Raw genomic sequence first — 21,298 nt, forward strand, 5'->3', positions numbered from 1 at the left:
TTGAGATCTCGCCACCTCATAATGAACTATCCCTTTACTGCATTGCACTCTCTCTGCCTCACTCCGAACTATCACTTTACTGCATGGTACTCTCACCACCTCACAGTGGACTATCCCTTTATTGTATTGCACTCTCGCCATCTCACAGTGAACTATCCCTGAACAGCATCTTGTCCTCACCACCTCACAGTGAACTGTCTTTTGGGGTTTTTTGCGCTCTCGCTACGTCACAGTAAACTATCCTTTGTTGTATTGCGCTCTTGCCGTCTCACAGTAAACTATCCATTTACTGCATTGTACCCTTCCCATCTCACAGTGAACTATCCCTCTATTGCATTGCACTCTCACCATCTCACAGTGACCTATACCTTTAGTGTATGCCCTCCAGCCACCGGACAGTGAACCGTATGGTACTCTCACCACGTCAGTGACCTATCGTTTAATTGTATTGAAAGCTCACCACCTCACAGTGAGCTACCCCTTTACTGCATGACCCCCTCGCCACCTCAGAGTGAACTATTCCTTTACAGCATGGTACTCTCACCACGTCACAGTGAACTACACCTTTACTACATGGTACTCTCACCGCCTCACAGTAAACCATCCATTCACTGCATTGTACACTCACCACCCTACCGTGAACTATCCCTTTACTGCATTGCACTCTCTGCCTCATAGTGCACTATCCCTTTGTTGTATTGCGCTCTCACCACCTTACAGTGAACTATGCCTTTTCTGCGTGGTACTCTCACCACCTCACAGTGAACTATCCCTTTGCTGCATTGCACTCTTTTTTCACAGTGAACTATACCTTTACTGCATGGTACTCTCACCACCTCACAGTGAACTATCCCTTTACTACATGGCACACTCACTACTCTAGACTTAAGAAAGTGACTATTTGGTATTAGTTAAATTGGACGAGCGCGTGGGAAACCACGTGGTGTACGACAGTGTCAGACAGTTGGAAGGTCCAAGGCTTATAGAAACTGAAAAGTTTTGAATTTTGAAATGAAGTTAATATTAAATGACGTCGCCGTAAAGCGACGATGTCTTCGATGTAAAAACAACTCAATACAAGTGAAGCCCGTGAATCCGCGCTGCGGCTGTAGAAGGAACTGACTCGGTTCCGAATCGCTCATACAACGATGGGTATCGCTTAAAAACTACTTCATCTAAGGTGGACATTTTCTACATACATCGTTTGATGGTGTGGCCACGATATCAATGTGAAACTTCATATGGTATACATACCGTTAGCTTGTAGAGATCCATGTACATACTCAGTATATAGGTGAGTTATAAAGTCGGTGGCTTCTACATGGGAGGGGGGGAGGTACTGGTAAATGTTAACATTGACTCAGAGATGATTTCACTGACAACAGAGGCTTCCATTCGCAACATTTTAGTTAGAGATATCATGAGTATATAAGCACGGTCTGACGACAGTAGACGTGTCTGAAGTGTCTGGCGCTATCTATCTGGTATCGAGTAACTAATGGCTGTGCTGATCATGCATGTAAAGAACCTCTTGGGGTCGGGGTGTTGTTTCATTACAAAATAGATGTTCTTTCGAATACGGTAAGTGTAACATCTGCAAACCGTTTGCAATTGAAGAATATCAGTTCACATCATTTAAAGCCTATAGCTTGATAGCAAACTAGGAAACCAATACTCTGTATGTATATGAAACCATTTACCATATATATACATTGGCCATAGAAATTCTGAAACATACATTCTAACTGGAGTCATTAGCAGGGGCGAGTGTTCAGGTCAGAGAAGTGGGTTGTGTCATCACAAACACAGACCGAAAGGAAACATGATTTCTGATGGCTGACTTTCTGGGTATTGTTTTACGTTGTTTTAGCAATATTCCAGCAATGTCACGACAGGGGACACCAGAAACGTAGATCATTATCTGCCTTGTCATGTGTGCGAGTGTCAGCTGCTTACGACGCCTAAACGTCATGTCCGTTTCTTTGATCAAAAGTGTCTATTTTAGTCTGTCTGTCTGTCTACCTGTCTGTGTACCCAAACCATCCAAATAATTGTATCCAAACTTCATGCAATATATGTGCTTTAACCAGTGGAAAAGGTGTTTTTTCGAGTTCTTTTTTTCTTCCTAATACGGTTTACTTGTTAAAGGACCACTACACTCAATTTTTTGGTACTCTTTTTATCACTGCATATGAAAGACTTTTGGTAAGTCATAAACGAAACACCATTTTAAAAAAAAAAAAAAAACAACTTGTGCTTAATTAGTACCAAGCGCTTAAAAGTTGGTAAAAAGCCGTCTGCTTCTCTCTCGCCCGCAAACGAAACCGCAGACAGGTTACGTAACTCTGTCGCCAGAGCCCTACAGTGACGTCATAGAAGGAACGGTTTCCAGTTAAATGTACAGAAAATGTGTAGGAAGCTCGTCATTTAGCTGATTTCTCGACGTCACCAAAGACATGTTGTTGTGTTGCCGTCAATTGTTCCTTGGGGTCGGGTGATGGTGTCGCTATGCACAGATTTCCACCAGACTCAGTAGTTTGTGCTTAAATTGGTTGTTAGTGTGTGTGAAGTGAGCTTTGTGGAAACCTGTGGTGTATACTAAATCGGATGGTTCGCCCCCAACCACGCCTCCAGGATAAAAAATGGAGTTTAAGTTTCATCGAGTTTATAAAATTAAGACTGCTTACTACACATTGCTGACCAAAAGGATTTTGCATGGATATAACGCTTTCTTCCTCGGAAACGAGGTTGTGGTCGAAGTGACAATATTATCGTAAGTAATCTTATATTGACCCCTTATATTGACCGATTCCAAGAGTGAAATTGTTATGTTATAAGCAATGTCATGTAAAATCCTATTGTCCATCAATAAAATACATATTTTACTACCAGTAGAAAGTAATTGTCCTTTTGTAAGTCGGTGAAAACAAACTGTCCCAAGACAGGGCTCCGCCATTTTTGAAAATCGTGAAGTCAAATCCATTTGAATTAATGAGATTATGCATGGTTTGTTCTCATCACGTTAGAAAACCAAAACTACATAAATATATATTTGAATCATTACCAAAAGGAGTTTGCATGACACAACCTGTAACATAACCTAAGCGAGGTCGGGGTCGAAGTGAAAATACTGCGCGATAAATTTCTTCACTTGCTAAATTCACTTGGTTTGTAACGTTCACTCACCAGTATGTAGACACTTGTCAAAATACGTCTTTATACTTGGTCTCATAATCCTAATTACTTTATAATCATACTTGTATGCATTTTGAAAATTAATAAAAACAAGCGATCTGCGAATGTATAACGGCAATGTAATGTGTAGACATTTCATAATTTTCCTATATGAATCATAATTCGCACGCACGCCCTAGTGTATGTCGTCTGCATCATTACACTTAACGACAAAAACAATGGTTCTGTTGAAAACTACGACAACGTATTAAAAACAAAAATGCAAATATTAAAATCAAAGTTATAGGAGAAATGTCAGGCTATTACATTCTTCGAGGAATGTATCCATCAATATCCACAAAAACAAGTGATATATAATTCATCTGCAGATTTCCCAAGTGATGTGTCTTTTAACAGTCTAATATACGAAAACGTGATGTATCGTTTCAGGTTTTTCACATGGCTGTATAGTTTCATTGGTTACCCAAGATAAGATAACACACCTGGCAACTAATTGCATAATGTGCGTCATTGGCGGTTAATCCTTTGAAAGAAGGGTGTTGTTTCACATAGACACAGACACGACAGAGTGTATTCAGTATAGATTAGTAAATGTACATACATAAACACTACCTTTTGACAAATCACCCATTTAAATCCCCAAAACTAATTAATCAATCAGCGTATTATCGGTTAATCCTTTGATCGATCCAGACAAAAGAAATGCCAAAAGGGGGGCCTTTGTCGGGTTATCTAAGTGGCCTTACCACTAATTATACCTGTTATAAATTCATTAACTGAGCATCAAGCGAATGATGACAAATAACGTGTAGGTTTATACCACCTAACACGGATTACAACCTAGCGACACCAAGTGATTTTGACAGAATCGTCTATGAAAACAAGGGTTGTAACTCGAAAACTAGGCAAAGCAGGAGACAAAACTAAATGATAGTAGATTGTGAGAACATATAGCTTTCATTTTTCTCAACAGCCTTCGCGATTTCAGGTTTGTACAAACCTGTAAACGAAATAGTTTAGCCCCTGAAATGTAGATGAATACTGCACAGACCCTCATTTCTATACCCACTATTACGTCACGGAGACGCGCCGCTCTGATTGGTTGAAATTTCGTTTGCGGCTGAGAATTGTGCACTGTTGACAAAAAGGTCGATTTAAGGTAATTAAAGATCGAAATGAGCAGTTTTAATGACGTGGTTTCATTTATAACGATGTCAGCAAGTGATTTTGCATTTGTACCCTATTAGAGTATATGTGACCTTTAAAGTGTGGACACGCTGGGTGAATGTTCTTGGCTGTGACTCTTGGACGTCACTCACTCACTCCGCAAGCTCTCACTTACTAACGCAAGCACTCATTGGCATGCTCGGACAGACCCCGCCCATGTGCCTCACTTCTTATCTAACTGGCCAGATTGTCTTCTGAGTCAAAAGCCTGACAGGGTGAGTTTATATTGTCCAAAGTGACACTATGCATGTTTCTGTTTGTTCCCAATATGCACTGCGGACTGTCTATCTGAAATACTAACTTTGTTTATCTGTTGTATTAAAAAGCGACCAGTTACATATACGGTGGTCCCATACTGAGTGCCCCTGTAATACAACTGCACACACTTGGTAGGTTGTTCTGTCTCTCTGTGCACCCGTGTCTGGTCAGTCGCACTCTCTTACGTTTAAAAAGGTAGCAAACCACTTCTGTATGTCAGAAAGCCCATGAAATATGGTGGCCAGCGACAGGAATAAAACTGTCAGTAGTTTGATTAAGGCTTGTAGAGAGCGATGACCCTGAGAACACGAACACATGACGAGTCCTACCGGTATATGGCTTATCAGACACTGCCAACACTTAAGGTTGGGTGTAAGTCTGCTGTGGACAACATCACAGCTACACAACTGTGGGTAGACATTGGAGGACATTGGGGCAGTCCAGGCTACTCCATTCTAATCCTTATCTCCACTTTGACTTATAAACCTTCAAAGCTCGTAGAGGGATGGTTGACAAATTAGAAGTACAACATTATAAAATCCTCATTCAAAACACAAAAGCCTTTCTTAAAACTCCTGGCAGCCATTTTTGAGTTCTGTCAGACGGCTGCTGTTTTATAGCTGGTGCATGCATCTGTTGCTCGTGTGAGATCATAGTAGTTTCAGCGTCGGCGTTTCTCTGTGCTAATCTAAGGGATGTAACTCTGTTAGTTGTCCTCGTCAAGAGGTATGAAATTTATGATGGTTTATAGAAAAAATGGTGAACGGGCATAATACCCCTCAGTCGTGTGTCAGTCATAGTGACTTGGTTAGCTATTAAAAATAGATACATACAGAAATGCGTCAAATGGATTGGGTTCTGGAGATAAGAAAACTGATACAGATGCGTCAATAAAATACGTCTTTGTGGCTGCATTTGTGTAGTGCTCTTGTTGCTACAGCCCGGACCTACATCTGTGCATGTGTGTACTTTCAGATGCTGGCCTTCTTACTGCTTGCTGTGTCACTCCCAGTCCTATCAGGTAAATTCTCGCCATCAGTCCTCATTATTTCTTCAATTTACGTACTCCTCATTGATAACGTTTATCAAAACAAAACAAAAGCAAGTGTTATTCTTACAGATTCCTTACCTTGCGTAGTTGGAATATTGTTGGGTTAAACAACCAGCCTTAAACAATTAATCATTTTGCATAAATTCATTTATAGATAAACCTATTTAATCCGTTTCACGAGGACGTTATTCTGGTATTCTGATTTATCATGAAAGGTAAATTATCTCTTTCCTCAGCATTGTAGTAAGCTAACAGGTGAATGAACTCAACCAGGTGAAAGGTATGACGATAAAATGTGGATCTCACACTCTCACCTTCCCAGTTTCCACAATGGCGAGCCATCATTCTGCACTACGCAGTCTGTTTTCTACCTCAGTGTTTGTACAATTTCCTTTGGACATTGTGGTCAAAAGGAATTATTAACCCCATTCTTATGTCGTCGTGAAGAGCCCCAAGGGATCCAGTAGCATACAAGATGATAACTCTTGCTCCAGTGATCTACAAGGTGCATTGTAACATTCTGAATACAAATCTAATGGAGTAGACTGAACGCTACCATATACTCAGCGACGAACACAATGGCTTCCGGAAGGACAGATCCTCACACGACCATATCATCTCCATAGCGTCAATTATTGACACTAGAACGTTACAGAAAACACCCACTTTCGCCGCTTTTTGTTTCAACTGTTTATCCTGATTTGAAGATGAGAAGCAATCATACTATTCTGTCTTATACGAGGAAATTGGAGTTACTGTTTTTAATCAGTGACAGCTAGTTTTACCGAGTTTTTAATGACATGATGCTTTGCTAAAACATTTAATCCCTCCAAGGCATGTCATATTTCAGCTAAGATACGCCTGCTTTCGAAGGGGAAGATTTATGTACTTTTGTATATTCAGGTGTAAATATATTTTGTAGTGTATATTTTATGATATCTTTAATTATCTTCTGTTATTGTCCTACATAAATCGCTTTGTGATTGGTCGTACAAGTATTAGTTTTTAAACATATAACTTTGTATGCAATGTTTATGTATTGTGTACTGTACGAGCGGAAAGTTGATGAGTTCTTCACAGTGATGACCTCTCTTCCAGCACTAACTTGTCCGTGTTTACAAAATACTTTCATTTTGACATGGCGCAGGTGTTGGTGTGGACCTGAGTTGTTTCGGGAAGACTGACGGGTTCTACCCCAGCCCCGTGGCCTGCGAGGAATATTATGTGTGTACCAGTGGCAGACTCTACAGATTCACGTGTCACGCTGGTCAGTTGTTTAACCCTCGGACTGGCAGTTGTGACATGTCACAGAATGTCCAGTGTAACGCCGCCCGACCGGTCAGCCTTCAGCCTCCCCAACAAACTACAGGTATAGCATAACAATACTTCATATCAGGTTTTTGAACCAGATCTTCAGCAACCCATGCTTGTCGAACGAGATCGGGTGGTTAGACTCGCTGACTGAGTTGAAGTAGGGGATAATGTCGTAGACCGATGCTCATGATGTCAATCACTGAAATATCGACCACACTCGATCAATCAAATAACTGGTTGTAGCTTTAAACGAAAAACGTCAGAACAGAAGTTAGCTTTCTTATAATCAGAGAACTGTGTCTAATGGCGCCAACATCAGTCAGCCATGACTCAACAGTAATCGACGTAGTGGATGACAATCTGTAATGCTGACGTGGAAAGACTGTTTTTATGATGTTTTATACACTTTTTTCAGAATGATATTGCTTTATAAATTCACCAAAGAGTGTAGTAAAAGTCATATGATGATCAATTCACTTATAATCCTAACTTGCACAGCCAAACATCACATGTCTCCTGATGGTTTGTATACCAGATGTGTTTATCATCTGGTTCAAGTACTGATCCAAATTATAGCAGTACCAGTCGTTTGTCATTGTCGTTTTGGCAAATGATATGTTGATTAGTCAAAGTCTTCTTTCTTAAGGGTCCTTCTGCCTAGGGAAGCCAGATAACTTCTACCCAAGTCCTGACTCATGTGATCGTTACTACATATGTGCCAACCAGTCAGTCATCCCGGTCACCTGCCCCTACGGCCTGCTCTACAGTCCGACCAAACAGTACTGTGACTTGCATAGCAGGGTGTCATGCTTGCCTGGTCAGACTGTGCCGCCGTACACCACACGTGCACTACCCACCAGATGGATCCAACCGACCAGAGCAACATATAAACCTGTCACACGTTTACCTCCCTTGCCAGTGTCCGCAACATCATCTGGGTACCCGGGAGGATCCACTCCGCGACCTTCACTCATCCCCTCGACGGACTATTCCAGTAAATGAAAGCATTTCTACATTTGTTAATGTCATCTTAGAACAATAACTGTATCCTCATAATGACAACATTGACAAATACGTATTTCAGTTCCTTAAGAGAAGAGATGGTTGAAAGTAATAGTGCAGACACAATATGGGTTAATGTATTTGGGTGTGGCCAATTACTATCCTGCGTCCTTTAGGTATATATATATTATATTCACTTCGCGAAATGGCACATATACACATGAGCATTAAATAAGCACCACCCATTTCCATGCTATAAGATTGTGTTTAACAGAACACACTGGTCACTCATGACGCGTGGAAACCAAACACATGGTTATAATCTCGTTAACTGAACCAGTAGTATAAACAATGGGGTACGGGACCACCCCATATAACCCATGGAATAAAAAACTGTCCTTCCCTCATTAATTTATAAACTCCATAACACGACTACTTTTCATTTCTCCTGTAACGAGTATGAAACCTAGTATCAAACGAAACTCATCTGAGATTTTATTATCACTGAGCGCGGTAAAAATATGATCTTCTATCGTGTTTAACTATGCTTCAGCAAGAATTCTAATTTCATCGTGTTTCTTAGCTTTACGATTCAATTTGCGGGATATAAATTTAAACACCGTCCCAAATGTTCCTGTCACCATAGATGTTAATTCAAGTCCTAACACCACTGGTGGGGCTATGATGGTTGTCACCAACCCAACTCCTACTGCTCCTAATCCCATACTAACTATCATTAGGGTGGTGTCAGCACCATCTATGTAATTTAAAGCTCTGTCGTATTTTCATGTAGTAATGCCCCAATATCACCCTATCGTTCTAGCTGACATTTTATTTCACATATCTGTTTAAGTTGAAAACCCTCTACACTCCCCTTTACATTTCCTTCTTCATCTATGACCGGATATAGCCCCATTCTGTGTGTCTATAACATATTTTATAAATTATTTTTTAACTATCCGTCATTTAATTCTTGATTAATATATTCAAGGGTTATAAGGTGTAGATTATCGTTCAGGTAAACGGGTGAGACATTAATAGGTGTTTTCATCTACAATACGAACCCCATCGGGGCTTATTAATAGTTTATAGCCCTGTCTTATTATGATTCGACAACGTTTATTCTCATGTCCTTTAAACCAACTTATTCTAAGGTCATGTAAAAGTATTATTGGAGTGGACATCTCTGCGAGATATACGTCTATAATTAGTGTTGTGTGTGTTTTTATACCATAATTTGAATCTGAAAAAGAATCACGTTGGTAATCGTTTATTCCACGAATGACTAAACTGGTATTGACTGGAGCTAACATATTGCCAATGTGACCTGGTATTTGTAATACTTAAATCACGTGAGAAGGATCCCGTTGTTAGTAATTTTGGAAACGAAATCATTTTGATTAAAAAAAGATGTAAGGGTTGGTTAGTGTTGTTTTAATTAACACTAATGCTCAATATGAGAATAAACCATTCAAGCTCTATAAAGTCTTCTAGTTACGAAAGCCTAATGCTGCCACTTTTGTAGCATAAGATATTTTTTTTCAAAGACAATTCTCGTTACTTCAATTATTTACTCGTTGCTTCGAGTATTTTCTCGTTATTTCAAATATTTTTTCGTTGCTTCGATTAATTTCTCGTTAATTCGAGAATTTTCTCCTCGCTTCAAGTTTCTCTCAAAAACTTGAAATTTCGAATATTAACTCGTTGCTTCAAGTTTCAGTCAAAACTTGAAATTTCGAAAAAAAATATTTTGTGCTACAAAAGTGGCAGCATTAGGCTTTCGTAGCTAGTGGCATTCGTTCATATACCTCGTCTTTAAAGTGTAGGAGGTACGGGGCGTCTTCCTCACCAGGTAAATTGAATCGCTTTGTATCACGTAGATCACAGAGTGTTACATTGGAGTGATTGCTTACCATTGTTTATGTAACTGTTAGAAAATAGTTTCCAATAGTTTTTCTGATAATGTCTCAGGCGTGAACTTCAAACCCATAACATTTTTGTGCACGTTATAGTGTCTTCCACGCTAACGATGCAGACCACCCCCCCCCTCCCCATATTCTCCATTTATCGTCGTCGTTGGGAACTATATCATATCGTGTGTTGCTGACAGACCCTAATGTATCTAGGTTAAAAGTACTACCAGATCCACCGACGACGGGAACTTCAACGCGTCTGTAAATGCTGTTCATAAGCTTAAAAGCGTACATTTTACAATCTATTCCTGTGTCATCAAACCTTCTAGTATCACCTAGGTCTGATAAACCTACATTAATGTATCTTTTTATTCACATTCCTGGCCCTTGATTACTAGCCATTATTGTATATGCAGTGTTATGCATAAGTATCCTATATTTATAGCATTATTTTTTTTATCTAAAATTGATTCCGAAATATAACCATTTGTTAATTTTTTATACTGTCGCAATGAAAACGACTCGGTGCGCCCATCATTGTATTTTTCTGTTTTACCTGGAACAGCCCTCAACAACGTGGAAGGACGTTCATTTTGTATGTTATTCGTTGTGCTAAGCTGATCAAGATGAACGCATAGCTCGCGGTATGGAACTAGCTCTGGTAATTTCGTACCAGTGACGGTAGTATTAGGGACTATTTCTTCTGATGACAGCCCTAGCATCTTCACCAACGGGCGACCGAGCCTCAGCGTGTGTTTACACTGTTCTTATTTATTTTAAGTTCAGCTACTAAGGGCTTAAATATTTTATCGTTGAGAGAACATACGCTGTATTATCCACCGGTTATTATGTATCTTGCTCCACTAACAAACATCTTATTATTATTTTTGTTGATATTTGTCCAATGTGGGTAGTAGGTGATATCACATAGTGCTATTTCAAGTTGTCCAGACGTGGCATCAATAGCGTGTATAAGTTGAACGGCCTCAACGCTCATTATATTCGGAAGCGTAATGTACAGATTATATATAAATTGTATATTCTAATAATATGTATAAACCTGAAGTACGCTACCCCAAAACCGGCAACATAAACGCATCCGACTTCACACACATGAAAATCTTGGTTGATGCTAATGGTTTGTATTTCAGAGCCCTAGTCATGGATGTATTTGAACATTATGGGTTTTCAGTCACGAACGTGAAAACACGTATGGTTTGACAACCCGATGCAATTCTGGCAGAATCAATTTAATTTCACTGTGTGGTGCTAGACAACTGGATGCGGCTTGACAGACACTAGGCGGGATGAACTGAGTAAATCTGTGTTTACATTTCACATGTACTACCATATCAGACGTATTCTCAAAGAAATAAGTGCACCAGTATCTCAGGATAAGGCATGGAATGCAATAAACAATCCGTACGATAGACGGGCATGTGAACGAGTTTGTAACGAATTCGGCGTTGATCCGAAGACTGACTGGCGTCTGCCGGGACCGAATCATGGATTAGGAATTCCTATCGTTCATAATCAGTCTCTCCCAGAAGCCAGTTATGATGTGGTTAAAAAAGGTATTACAAATCGTATCACTACTTTAAAAGAAATAAGTGGCAAGTTACTTGGCTTTTGACGACAGCACGGATTACCGCGTTTGGAGGTTTAAACAAGGACCAGGTGATGATTGGAAGAAGTTTATGCTGGATACACCAAAAGGATATACACTCGCGCCGGTATTATTCGTTTAAATGATTCTAATAGAACGTACGTGTGGGCTATTCTCGGGGCTCAATCGCAGACGCGCTCCGGTACCATACGTAATGGAACTGCTTGTGACGCGCAGAAACAGTTTGTGGCCAATATTAAAGACGCAACAACATCACCAGTAGATTTATCTTGTGCGATAAAACGATACCAGGACACCTTGCAATATGCAAGTTCAAAAGTCGACTACGTGTTCGGTGTGTGATTGTACATGGCTCCGAGTGATATGCATCTGAGAATTAATAAAACAACAGGCTGTAATAATGAAATAATCATCGCCACGGCCGATCAAAAGTTGGGTGTTAATGCCGATGTTAATGTATCTCACGTACCACCATCAACGCATACTGGTGAAACTGGTATAGTGGCATCACCACCAGAGTCTAGGATTAAACCAACATATGGGGATGTGGGAGTATCCCCTACCGTGCATGCGTCCAATCAGCAGCACATCGACCGTACAACAGCGCTGGTGGTTGGAGGTGTCGCGGTTGGCTTGTGTCTCATTTGGTCCAAGTCTTAGCTCCAACTTACACCAGACCAGCCACGGCGATAATGAATGCCCACAGATTTTGACCAAGCCACGTGACAGTTTTACCCAGTGTGCTGAGCACCCACGAGACAATGCTTCCCAGGATGCCAAGAGTGAGTGAGTGAGTTAATATTTAATGTCACATCGGCAATATATCAGCCATATCGTGACGAGAACATTCTACAATGAAAACGACCATATGTACATTATAAAACCTGTCAACGAAGGAAAGTAAAACAACTAGAATATCACAATTTGAATTAAAACTAGCATGGAAAGTTAAAACTAATATCACTAGTTAGACAATACAATATAAAAACAGGCTATAGATCGCCAACAACAGAAGGTAGATCACCACACTAGGGACCATGGGGACTTACAGTACCTTTGCTACCTGCATGGACCGCAGTTGGATTTACATCATCCCCTCAGCTGCTGGCGAGTGTACAAAATGCTAGCCAAAATTAAAACAAGAAAACTACGACTAAAAACCTGGTAGATTTAAATTTACATCGAATGCTTTTGGACTTAAGTACTCATGTCCTCGAGAGATCCATATTTGTTATATAGTTGAGCTCTATTTTCCGACCCTTTTGGGGCTCTGCCACTTTGCTTTTTTGAGAGCGTCGTACTTCAGTTTAGGTTTGCTTTTAGCAACTGACTATCAGATGATGACTGAGACTGAACGTGATTGAGAAGACGACGTATGATTAGATGATGGCTGTGACACTTCCTCTGACGTACTAGGTATTGATTCCGCAGTTTGAGATAATTTACCAGGATATAGATGCTGTGGTGAGTTGCCTTTTATCCAAGTCAAGTTTGTTTGGCAGCTTGTGGTTGATTTAGATACTTTAGGGCTTAACTCGATTAGTGTTTTGGTTCCTGAACTTTGTCAGCTCAGATCTCAGACATCAGAAAAACTAATGTTCTGGGTAAATTTGATCTTGTTGATCTACATTTGTTCTTTCCAAATTGGACATTCTTTAGAGGAAGAAGAATGATCACCTGAACAGTTGGTGCATTTCTTAAAAGTACTTGTACAATCTTCTCTTGTGTGTGTCTTCTCACCATAGTGAACACACACAACAGACAATGTACAAGTATTTACACCATGGCCATACTTCTGACATTTAAGGCATCTCAGCGGATTGGGAATGTAGGTGTCAACAGTGATATTACAGTAACCTGCCTTTAAGAACTTGGGAGCAGTTGGTGACGAAAAGGAAAACAGGTAGGTATTTGTTGGAACAGTTTCATTGTTTTACATGTAGAAAAGCGTTTGGCATAGAGTACACCTTGGTCTTTCACTTCAGTCACGATGTCAAGTTCTGTCATGTCAGAAAACAACCGATCACAGTCTCTGATGACACCTTTGCTTTGTTTAACGTCTTGTGAGCAGAAACAGTAACCGGAATGCCGACAAACGATTCTGTGCTCATCAAATTGACTGATTGCTGCCGTTTCCCGCACTCAACCTGCAGTGCAACTGAACGTAACCGTTCTGTTCTTAACTCCTCCGGCAATACCTTAAATACCTTTGGCAGCTGCGAACGGGTTCAATTTTAGAAGTGTTTTGTCAACAGTTTCAATCACAAGAAAGCGGTCTGGGCGGTCGAAGGTCATCATCATCATTTTCAAGAGGACGTTTGGGTTTTTTTTGTCTGGATTTCATAAACCATATTTAGGGTTGAGAATTTATCATCCGAGCTCCCCACCCACCGCTGAGTATCACAAGGACAATGCTAAAACCAAGCAGATCTCCAGCTTGCAGCACCGAGGATACCCGGATGATATACTCCAGCAGAAAAATTAAAAGATTAATATTTCCACCAAATTAGCCGATGAGCCACCGCCTTCTGGGCTTATGACTCTAGGCAAAAGCATACATAACGTGATACATTTGATATTATAAATTATCTCAAAATATGGCCAAGCATGAAAAATTAAATTTCAACAATTTAAGCAATTTCATAAATTGTGAGCATTACGCAGTTGCAGCTCAGGGCTAGGCGTGACCAACCGTCTACCATTCGTCTAGGTGAAGTAAGGGCCGAAGTGGTGTGTTGAGCATGTGCATGTGTATTTAGATATAACCGGTTGACGTCTCTTTTGATCCCTTTTTGTTGCAATCGACAATTATTTTTGGAGGTGCTTAATGAATGCTCATGTGCATATATTCGTTTTCCATTACATTTGTTCACTTCTCACATGTAAAACAGACTGGCAGCAAGATTTCTGCTTTTCCAGCACTCTGCAGCAACAAGCCCAACTCGCTGGTGGCAGCTCCTGGTCTGTGCGGGCAGTATGTCCAGTGTTTGTACCAGATGGCTGTAGTGAGGATGTGCCCGACCGGCACTGCCTTCAACGAAGTGATACGGGCGTGTGACTACTCCCACAACGTACCTGGCTGCCACTGAACAAACTGTAGCGCCGCCAGGTTGGGAAGTTGTGCAACATCCAAATGTAATAAACTAATACAGTTTGGTTAGCAACTGACATCACTCCAAGATCGAATACACCATATTTTGTATTTGTATATCAGCCATTAAAGAACATTAGGTCACTTTTCTTCTTCATCTCCCACGATAAATAGCTGTACGGGAGTACGGCCCGCCACCACAACCACCACGCGGAGGCCTCGGGCTGTTGGCCTGATCGAATGTCCTGATGTCCTGTCCTCACACACAAACACAAGCGCTTAAGCATGAACGTCTACATGATGCAGGCCCCGACAAGGCAAAACTCAAATACAGGACAATAGATCTCATTGATGTGATGGAAGTCGTTCTTTTGTACCACCGCCGACGTTGCGTTACTTATAGCTGTACGATGGGTTTCGTTTCAGTTTCTCGTTTCACTGACTGACCAATGGTATCAATGATCCTGCATAAGTTCTTCGTGCCACATTTTGAAAACCATCCTCGTGTCATCGTCCGTTATTCATTTCTCAAGGCATATTTGCAGAACAACGCCATCAAAACATAGAAACACTTTATGAGCACTTGTGGATGACACTTCGAGTTCCTCCGGTTCAAAATCTGCAAGAAGTGATGCAGGCACCCTGTAGGGATGTAAAGATACGATTATCACTATGGGAAGGCTGACAGTCATTTCCATTTGCGAGGAGTGACTGTTTGGGTCGCCACTGGTGGTTCATACAATCATCAGTATTTGAGAGTTGTATGACCATCAGACAGGTGACGTATCCATGGTGACAATTCTTTCAAACATTTCTTATATTTACGACATTGTGTTCGTCTCAGATGGTCACTATATTGCTAACAGTTTTGTTTTTGTTTTAGGCAGAGTGTTGTGTACAGTTACCGTCTTAATATACATGGAGAATGGTTCTCAGAGCATATACAACATGGGAAAAATTGGCGGTGCTTAATTAATGCTTGTGTGTGTCTATTGTGTGTTCGGTGACATGTTCATGTGACATGACCAGATATCCGTCATAGTCACGTGTTTGTTTATTCCTCTCAGATTGTATGTTATACCAAATTTCAATTTCAGATTGATTTTGCCTTGATCTGAGTGAAACATATTACATTCACCTTTTTAATATGCGTAAATAGTGTTTTCGGAGACACTCGCAGCCTATCTGAATCATAGAAATCATTTGATTCATGTGAGCGTTTTTTTCATTGGGGGTTCCATGGTAGTAGTGATTCTGTTTCATCCTCCTGGCTCCCCACCCACCACGGAGTGTCAACAAGGACGGTGCCTTATGCCTATGGTTCTCCAACAAGCGTCACCAGGGATACCAGAGGGATATACTCAAGTAGAAATATTAAAAATACACTACCAGATTGGCCCATGAGCCACCGCCTTCTGGGCATTTTAGACTCTAGGCAAGTAATTTTGTATTGGTTAATGTGGAACAGGTAAGGAGTTCAGACATAGTTTACCAAGTCCATACAATAATCAGTGGATTACTAAGAAAATGTGCAAGATAGAATACAATGCACAGGGCTTGGCATGACCAGCCGATTGATTGAATCGGGCCCCTTCAACCACCCGTCTAAGTGAAGTTAGGGCCAAAGTGGTATGTTGGGCAACAGGATCACCTAATCCTTGTTCCAGTGCCCTCAATCACCAGAAGCCCTCCTCCACCGACACAGGGACGCAACCCACGGCCAACAGGTTGCCCAATTCGGTCGCAATGGGGTGCTGTGGACACATTCTGCTCCGGGTCCACACGGGAGAAGAGCACTTAGCGTTACCCAGCACCCACCACGAGGAGGTGGCTCTTCACGGGTGCCGTAGATTTACGTAATCTGTACTGAATACACCCTGTCGTAAAGTACAAGTGTAAAAACAACATCCTTCCTACAAATAAATAACCGCCACTGCCTTGATTGATTCACTGCTGCTCATTATTGGCTAACTAATGGCGGACATCATACAGTTAGTTGCCAGGTGTGCTGTCCTGGGTGACCAGAGAGATTATGTATACAGCAGTGTGAAAAATGCTCAAACGATGTTTCACATTTTCGCATATTAGATTGCTGAAAGACACAGAGTAGGATTATTTACCAGCTGCACATGAATGGAATATCGTTCTTTTATGTGGATATTGATGGATACATTCCTGAACGAAGTAATAGCCTGACCACGGGAGAAAAACAATAACAAAAGAAACCACCAGTCCACGGAAATTGCACCGCATCAGTGCCCCTTTAACACAACACACTGGTCATTTCATGATATAGAAACCAAACACATGGTTATAATTTCGTTAACTGAACCATCTAAAGTGTCAATCCATCAACTACCAATACTGCTGCTACTTTGGGCTGTAATGTGTTGACGGTCATATGGGTGCACTAAACACGTTATCAATAATCATGTCCAAACTATGGTCATACAGACAATGTCTGTGGTCCAACGTACACAAGGTTCTCAAAAACGTTCACTGTTCAATCCTAAGCCAACAGTAATGATGACATCAGTGTTTGGTGTATCCTCCCCTCGCACGGATAACTGCTGTAACCCTCGTGCTGAAAATCAACGAATTCGCATCATTGGAATCCTCTACCATTCCTCATGAAGAGCCTGGGCTAATTCCTGTAGATTTTGAACAAGTGGATCCCTTACTTGAACTTGACGCCCCAGATGGTCCCATATGTGCTCATTTGGCTTCTCATTTGGCTTCTCACAGGCCAAGGTAATATGTCAAGTGCGTGGTTCTGCAAGTATGCCCTGTAACAGTGACAGGTCTGGAACGATGGAGCCTCGCATTATCGTAAATAATGCATTATCCATAAATACTGGTCGACAGGCGAGGGTGTGGTCATCAAAATGCAGAACAACAGCAGCTTCCAGTACTTCCTGTTGGTATCTCTGACCACTGAGTGTCCCTTGAATGGTGATAAAATTCAGCTTACAGTCATAGGAAATACACCCCCACACAATTACAGAGCCACCACCAAAGGGTTCAGCTGCATGGATCATCCGCTGTTGATAAGCATTACTCCTTCTCCAAACCAGCCAATGGTCGTCAGTAACATGAAGAAGGAAACGGCTTTCATCGGACCAATGGATCTTGCGCCATGCCCTCAGATTGTGGTTTTGCCATTGATTACACCACGCCAAACGTTGAGCCTTGTGTCTATTAGTGAGTAAGGGACGCCTGATTGGACTACGTGCACGGAGTCCAGCGGACCTGAGCCTCCTTCGGATGGTGCTGGTTGAGAGAAGGACGCCCACTCTCTATTATTCTCTGAGATCTTTTGCATTGGTCATGGGCTTGCATCTCACTAGACGAACTAGAGCACGGTCGTCACGGGTCTTTCTCGGCCTTCCTGATCGTGGATGAACCTTGACATAACCAGTTTCCTTACAAGGCGACTAATGACAGTGTGACTGATAGTTAGTCTGGACCCAATGCTGCGACAGGACAAACCAGTTTTATGTGTACCAATAATCTGCCATCTGGTATTTTCAGAAAGCCCACGCCTCGGCATGTCCTCGGCATGTTCAATTTCAGCATTGATCACTAATTGATGCATCTATAAGAAAGCAATGAGAATACTTCATTTCACCGTTTTATACCCCTCGGTCGCTTGTACCATCACAGAACTTTAGCATGAAAAGCATGCATTTCAGTCAGCACGTGAATTTCATTGTAACTGCATGTGTATTTAGATGTAACTGGTTGACTTCTCTGTTCTGATCCCTTTTCGTTACAATCGACAATTATCGTTGGTGCTGCTAAATTAATGCTCTTGTGTATATAAATTTCGGACTAGTGTATCATTTTAAGAGCTAGTAACTTTCAGCCCGACTGGCTTACAAAATTTGGATGTCGGGGGCGGTATTCATAAAAAAACAAGCTTAGACTTAAGTTTTGTGCAATTTCTGACTTAAATCGTAAGACTGGGCAGGGGCAGGCAGAAGGTGTTTGACGTAAGTCAGAAAACAACATGGCTGCCTTCCCACACAAAATGGACAACTAGTCCTGCCTGCACAGGGTATCATGGGAGTTTGATACAGGGAGCAGTTTGCAATTACAAACTTACTATATATCACAATTTTCTTTGTAAATAACATTTATCTTCCTATTAATCAAACATATACAAAAGGTTTCATAATTTCAAAATATCTCGATTATATGCAAAAAGGCTTTTTTCCACCCTCCCTTTTCTCCAGAAATGACCAAATGATTAAATTTCAAACACAAAATAGTGAATCCTTTTAAATTTCCACTGCGATGAAATTACAAGATCATTTGAAGGAATCTGTAGGCATGAATATGCTGATACTAAATCCTAAATTCACAGACTGCGTGGCATTCTGATGTTTTTCTTATAAATTGAGCAACAAATAAGTTCCTTTATAATGAAAACATACAATCTGTTCAGTTTTAAAGTTTAATCAAAGGCATAGTGAATCACTGTTCCAAATTAAGTTTCTGCTTGAGATAGCGCAAGACATTCCACCTCTAACTGCAGTTTTTCTCTCATCAGAGGATGATAGGGTTTGTCTATATCACAGTAAGATAATTGTTATTTTCACTTGTATTAAGTCTGTGCAGTAGTTATGTTTATCATGTCAACACTTTAAGGCATTTTTTAACCAAGACAAAATATCCGAAGAGACATAACATTTACGGATCATATAGATCTATACTTCAATATTCATTAAAAATATATTTTTACTAACACTTCTCAAACGCGTTAAATGGTGCTCATGAAGTACTATACAAAGGAGTGATTTGAAGGTTTGTACAACTTTCGGTCGTACAAATTGCAAGCAGTTCTTATTAGATACATATTAATACAAACAATTAATAATTAAATGAATAATTGTTCTCCAACCAAGTAGATTTCGACGTTCTTATTCACATTAAATGCACTGATCTGCCACTGACCTGCCACTGACCTGCCACGCCTCCCAAGTCCATGTATGTTTGCCGAGTTCAAACCTGGCCCAAATTTTCACCCTATCACAGTCTTCCTTTGCTTCACAAGTTCTGATAACTGGAAACATTCGTCTCTACTCCCGTTAGGTTTTCTTTTATTGCACTGTGCGTGTCAGTTTCTGCCATTTTGACCGCAGTATTGTTGATTCAAAGGAGTGATGGAACAGGAGGGTATTGTTCTACATGGAGTACTTACAGTTACCTCCCCTGCTTCATTCGCCCATTGCGCCAGAAGTGTTTTTATGTAGAATAAATGTTACGAAAATTCTACCAATAGCGACGACAGATAAGACAAATATCATGATTTCATGATCATGGTTCATGATAAAATTAGGCAATATGGTATGTCTTTCTAATTTCTGCTTGTTCTGGGGGCGGTGGGGTAGCGTAATGGTTAAGGCGTTCGTTCGTCACCCCGAAGACCCGGGTTCGATTCCCCACATGGGTACAAGGTGTGAATCCCATTTTCTGGTGTCCCCCGCCGTGCATATTGCTGGAATATTGCTAAAAGCGGCGTCAGACTTAACTCACTCACTCACTATTCTTGTTCCGTCACCGTTCAACCGGAAGCTGGCAAGGGTAATGGCGGCGAAGAACGCTCTGGATACCACGAGTGGCGCTTAAAATGTTGAATGATACATATTTCACGTGAGTAATTACTAAACATGGGGTAAGAAATCTGAGAGCACAGTCAAGTGAGGAAATGGAAGTGTACTTTTGATAGTGGCGATATTGTATTTTGATATGAAAAATATTATTCGATCCAAAACGAGGAAAGTACGTTGCCAACCTTTGCTCGCTTCGCTCGCATATAAGCAGACTTGTCATATTCTCTATGCTGCGCAACCCCATTTGCGCTACAGTTGGCTTCAAGATGGTGAAACTCAACGCAGTGTGGCTGAGAGACTAAATGTGAGTCAGCGTGTCGTTGCAAGATTATGGCAACGGTTCCCGTCATTGAAATGCTGTATAATCGACTACGATCTGACTATCCCCTATCATAATGATAATGTTAATATTGCCTAATGGTTGTATTCAGTGTTCGAAGTAATCGCCGGCCCGGAGGCCCAGCGACGGTTGTTATTGTATCGGGCCGGCGGTTTCAAATATGTACAGGCCTTTATGGCTGTCAGTACATTTTCTGTTTTGGTTTTTTTCAGCGCGAATATTTCCTGTTTTTCTTTATTAACGTTCGGGAATCATAAATGATCGATCGTGTTGCGATAACTTGTTTTTCTTGGTTTAAAATGGGCATGCAGATTTCATACAGGGTCTGTAGACTGTAAAGCCTACAGGTGACAACAGGCCCTAATAGCCAACAGCCAAATTAAAGTATTGCAAACACTGGCTGTATTTCATGATTCTGTTGATGAGATTGTTGATTGCATTGATGATGATGATGATGATGATGATGATGCTGATGATGATGATCCCAGGTAATATACCTGCTGGCTTCTAGCAAACTGTGGGTGCACATGATCAAATATCACATACCAACTGTAGAGCAAAATGAAAAGTTCGCCTTTTGTTCTCGGCGATTATCGCGCGCCACTGAACCCGTAAGCAAGAGGAGCCGGACACGTTAGAAGACCCCCATCCCGTGCAGTTTCTGC

At 41.0% G+C, this 21,298-nt stretch overlaps 2 protein-coding genes across 3 annotated transcripts in view; one reads left to right on the forward strand and one right to left on the reverse strand.

The window, feature by feature from the left end:
- LOC137283640 (SPRY domain-containing SOCS box protein 3-like) overlaps nucleotides 1–21,298 on the reverse strand; it is a 445,038-nt gene that overhangs the window by 69,378 nt on the left and 354,362 nt on the right. The gene's annotated exons all lie outside the window — the stretch shown is intronic.
- LOC137284625 (probable endochitinase) lies at nucleotides 4,309–14,822 on the forward strand. Of its 2 annotated transcripts, none has more exons than XM_067816516.1 (5): nucleotides 4,309–4,354; nucleotides 5,656–5,701; nucleotides 6,879–7,100; nucleotides 7,692–8,039; nucleotides 14,507–14,822. In XM_067816516.1, the coding sequence occupies exons 2-5, from the start codon at nucleotides 5,656–5,658 to the stop codon at nucleotides 14,674–14,676; spliced, it is 786 nt and encodes a 261-aa protein (XP_067672617.1). In that variant the 5' UTR covers nucleotides 4,309–4,354; the 3' UTR covers nucleotides 14,677–14,822. The 2 variants fall into 2 exon arrangements, with proteins under 2 accessions (XP_067672617.1, XP_067672616.1); XM_067816515.1 differs by lacking the exon at nucleotides 4,309–4,354 and adding an exon at nucleotides 4,558–4,637.

The sequence above is a fragment of the Haliotis asinina genome, chromosome 5 (genome assembly GCF_037392515.1).
Source record: "Haliotis asinina isolate JCU_RB_2024 chromosome 5, JCU_Hal_asi_v2, whole genome shotgun sequence".
In the NCBI taxonomy this organism is placed as follows: Eukaryota; Metazoa; Mollusca; class Gastropoda; order Lepetellida; family Haliotidae; genus Haliotis; species Haliotis asinina.

Bases quoted from the DNA above. Each gene is read 5' to 3' on its own strand.
- LOC137284625 (XM_067816516.1), top strand. From the start codon at position 5,656: ATGCTGGCCTTCTTACTGCTTGCTGTGTCACTCCCAGTCCTATCAG. The intron at 5,702-6,878 runs GTAAATTCTCGC...GACATGGCGCAG, and splicing joins GTCACTCCCAGTCCTATCAG to GTGTTGGTGTGGACCTGAGT. The intron at 7,101-7,691 runs GTATAGCATAAC...TTCTTTCTTAAG, and splicing joins GCCTCCCCAACAAACTACAG to GGTCCTTCTGCCTAGGGAAG.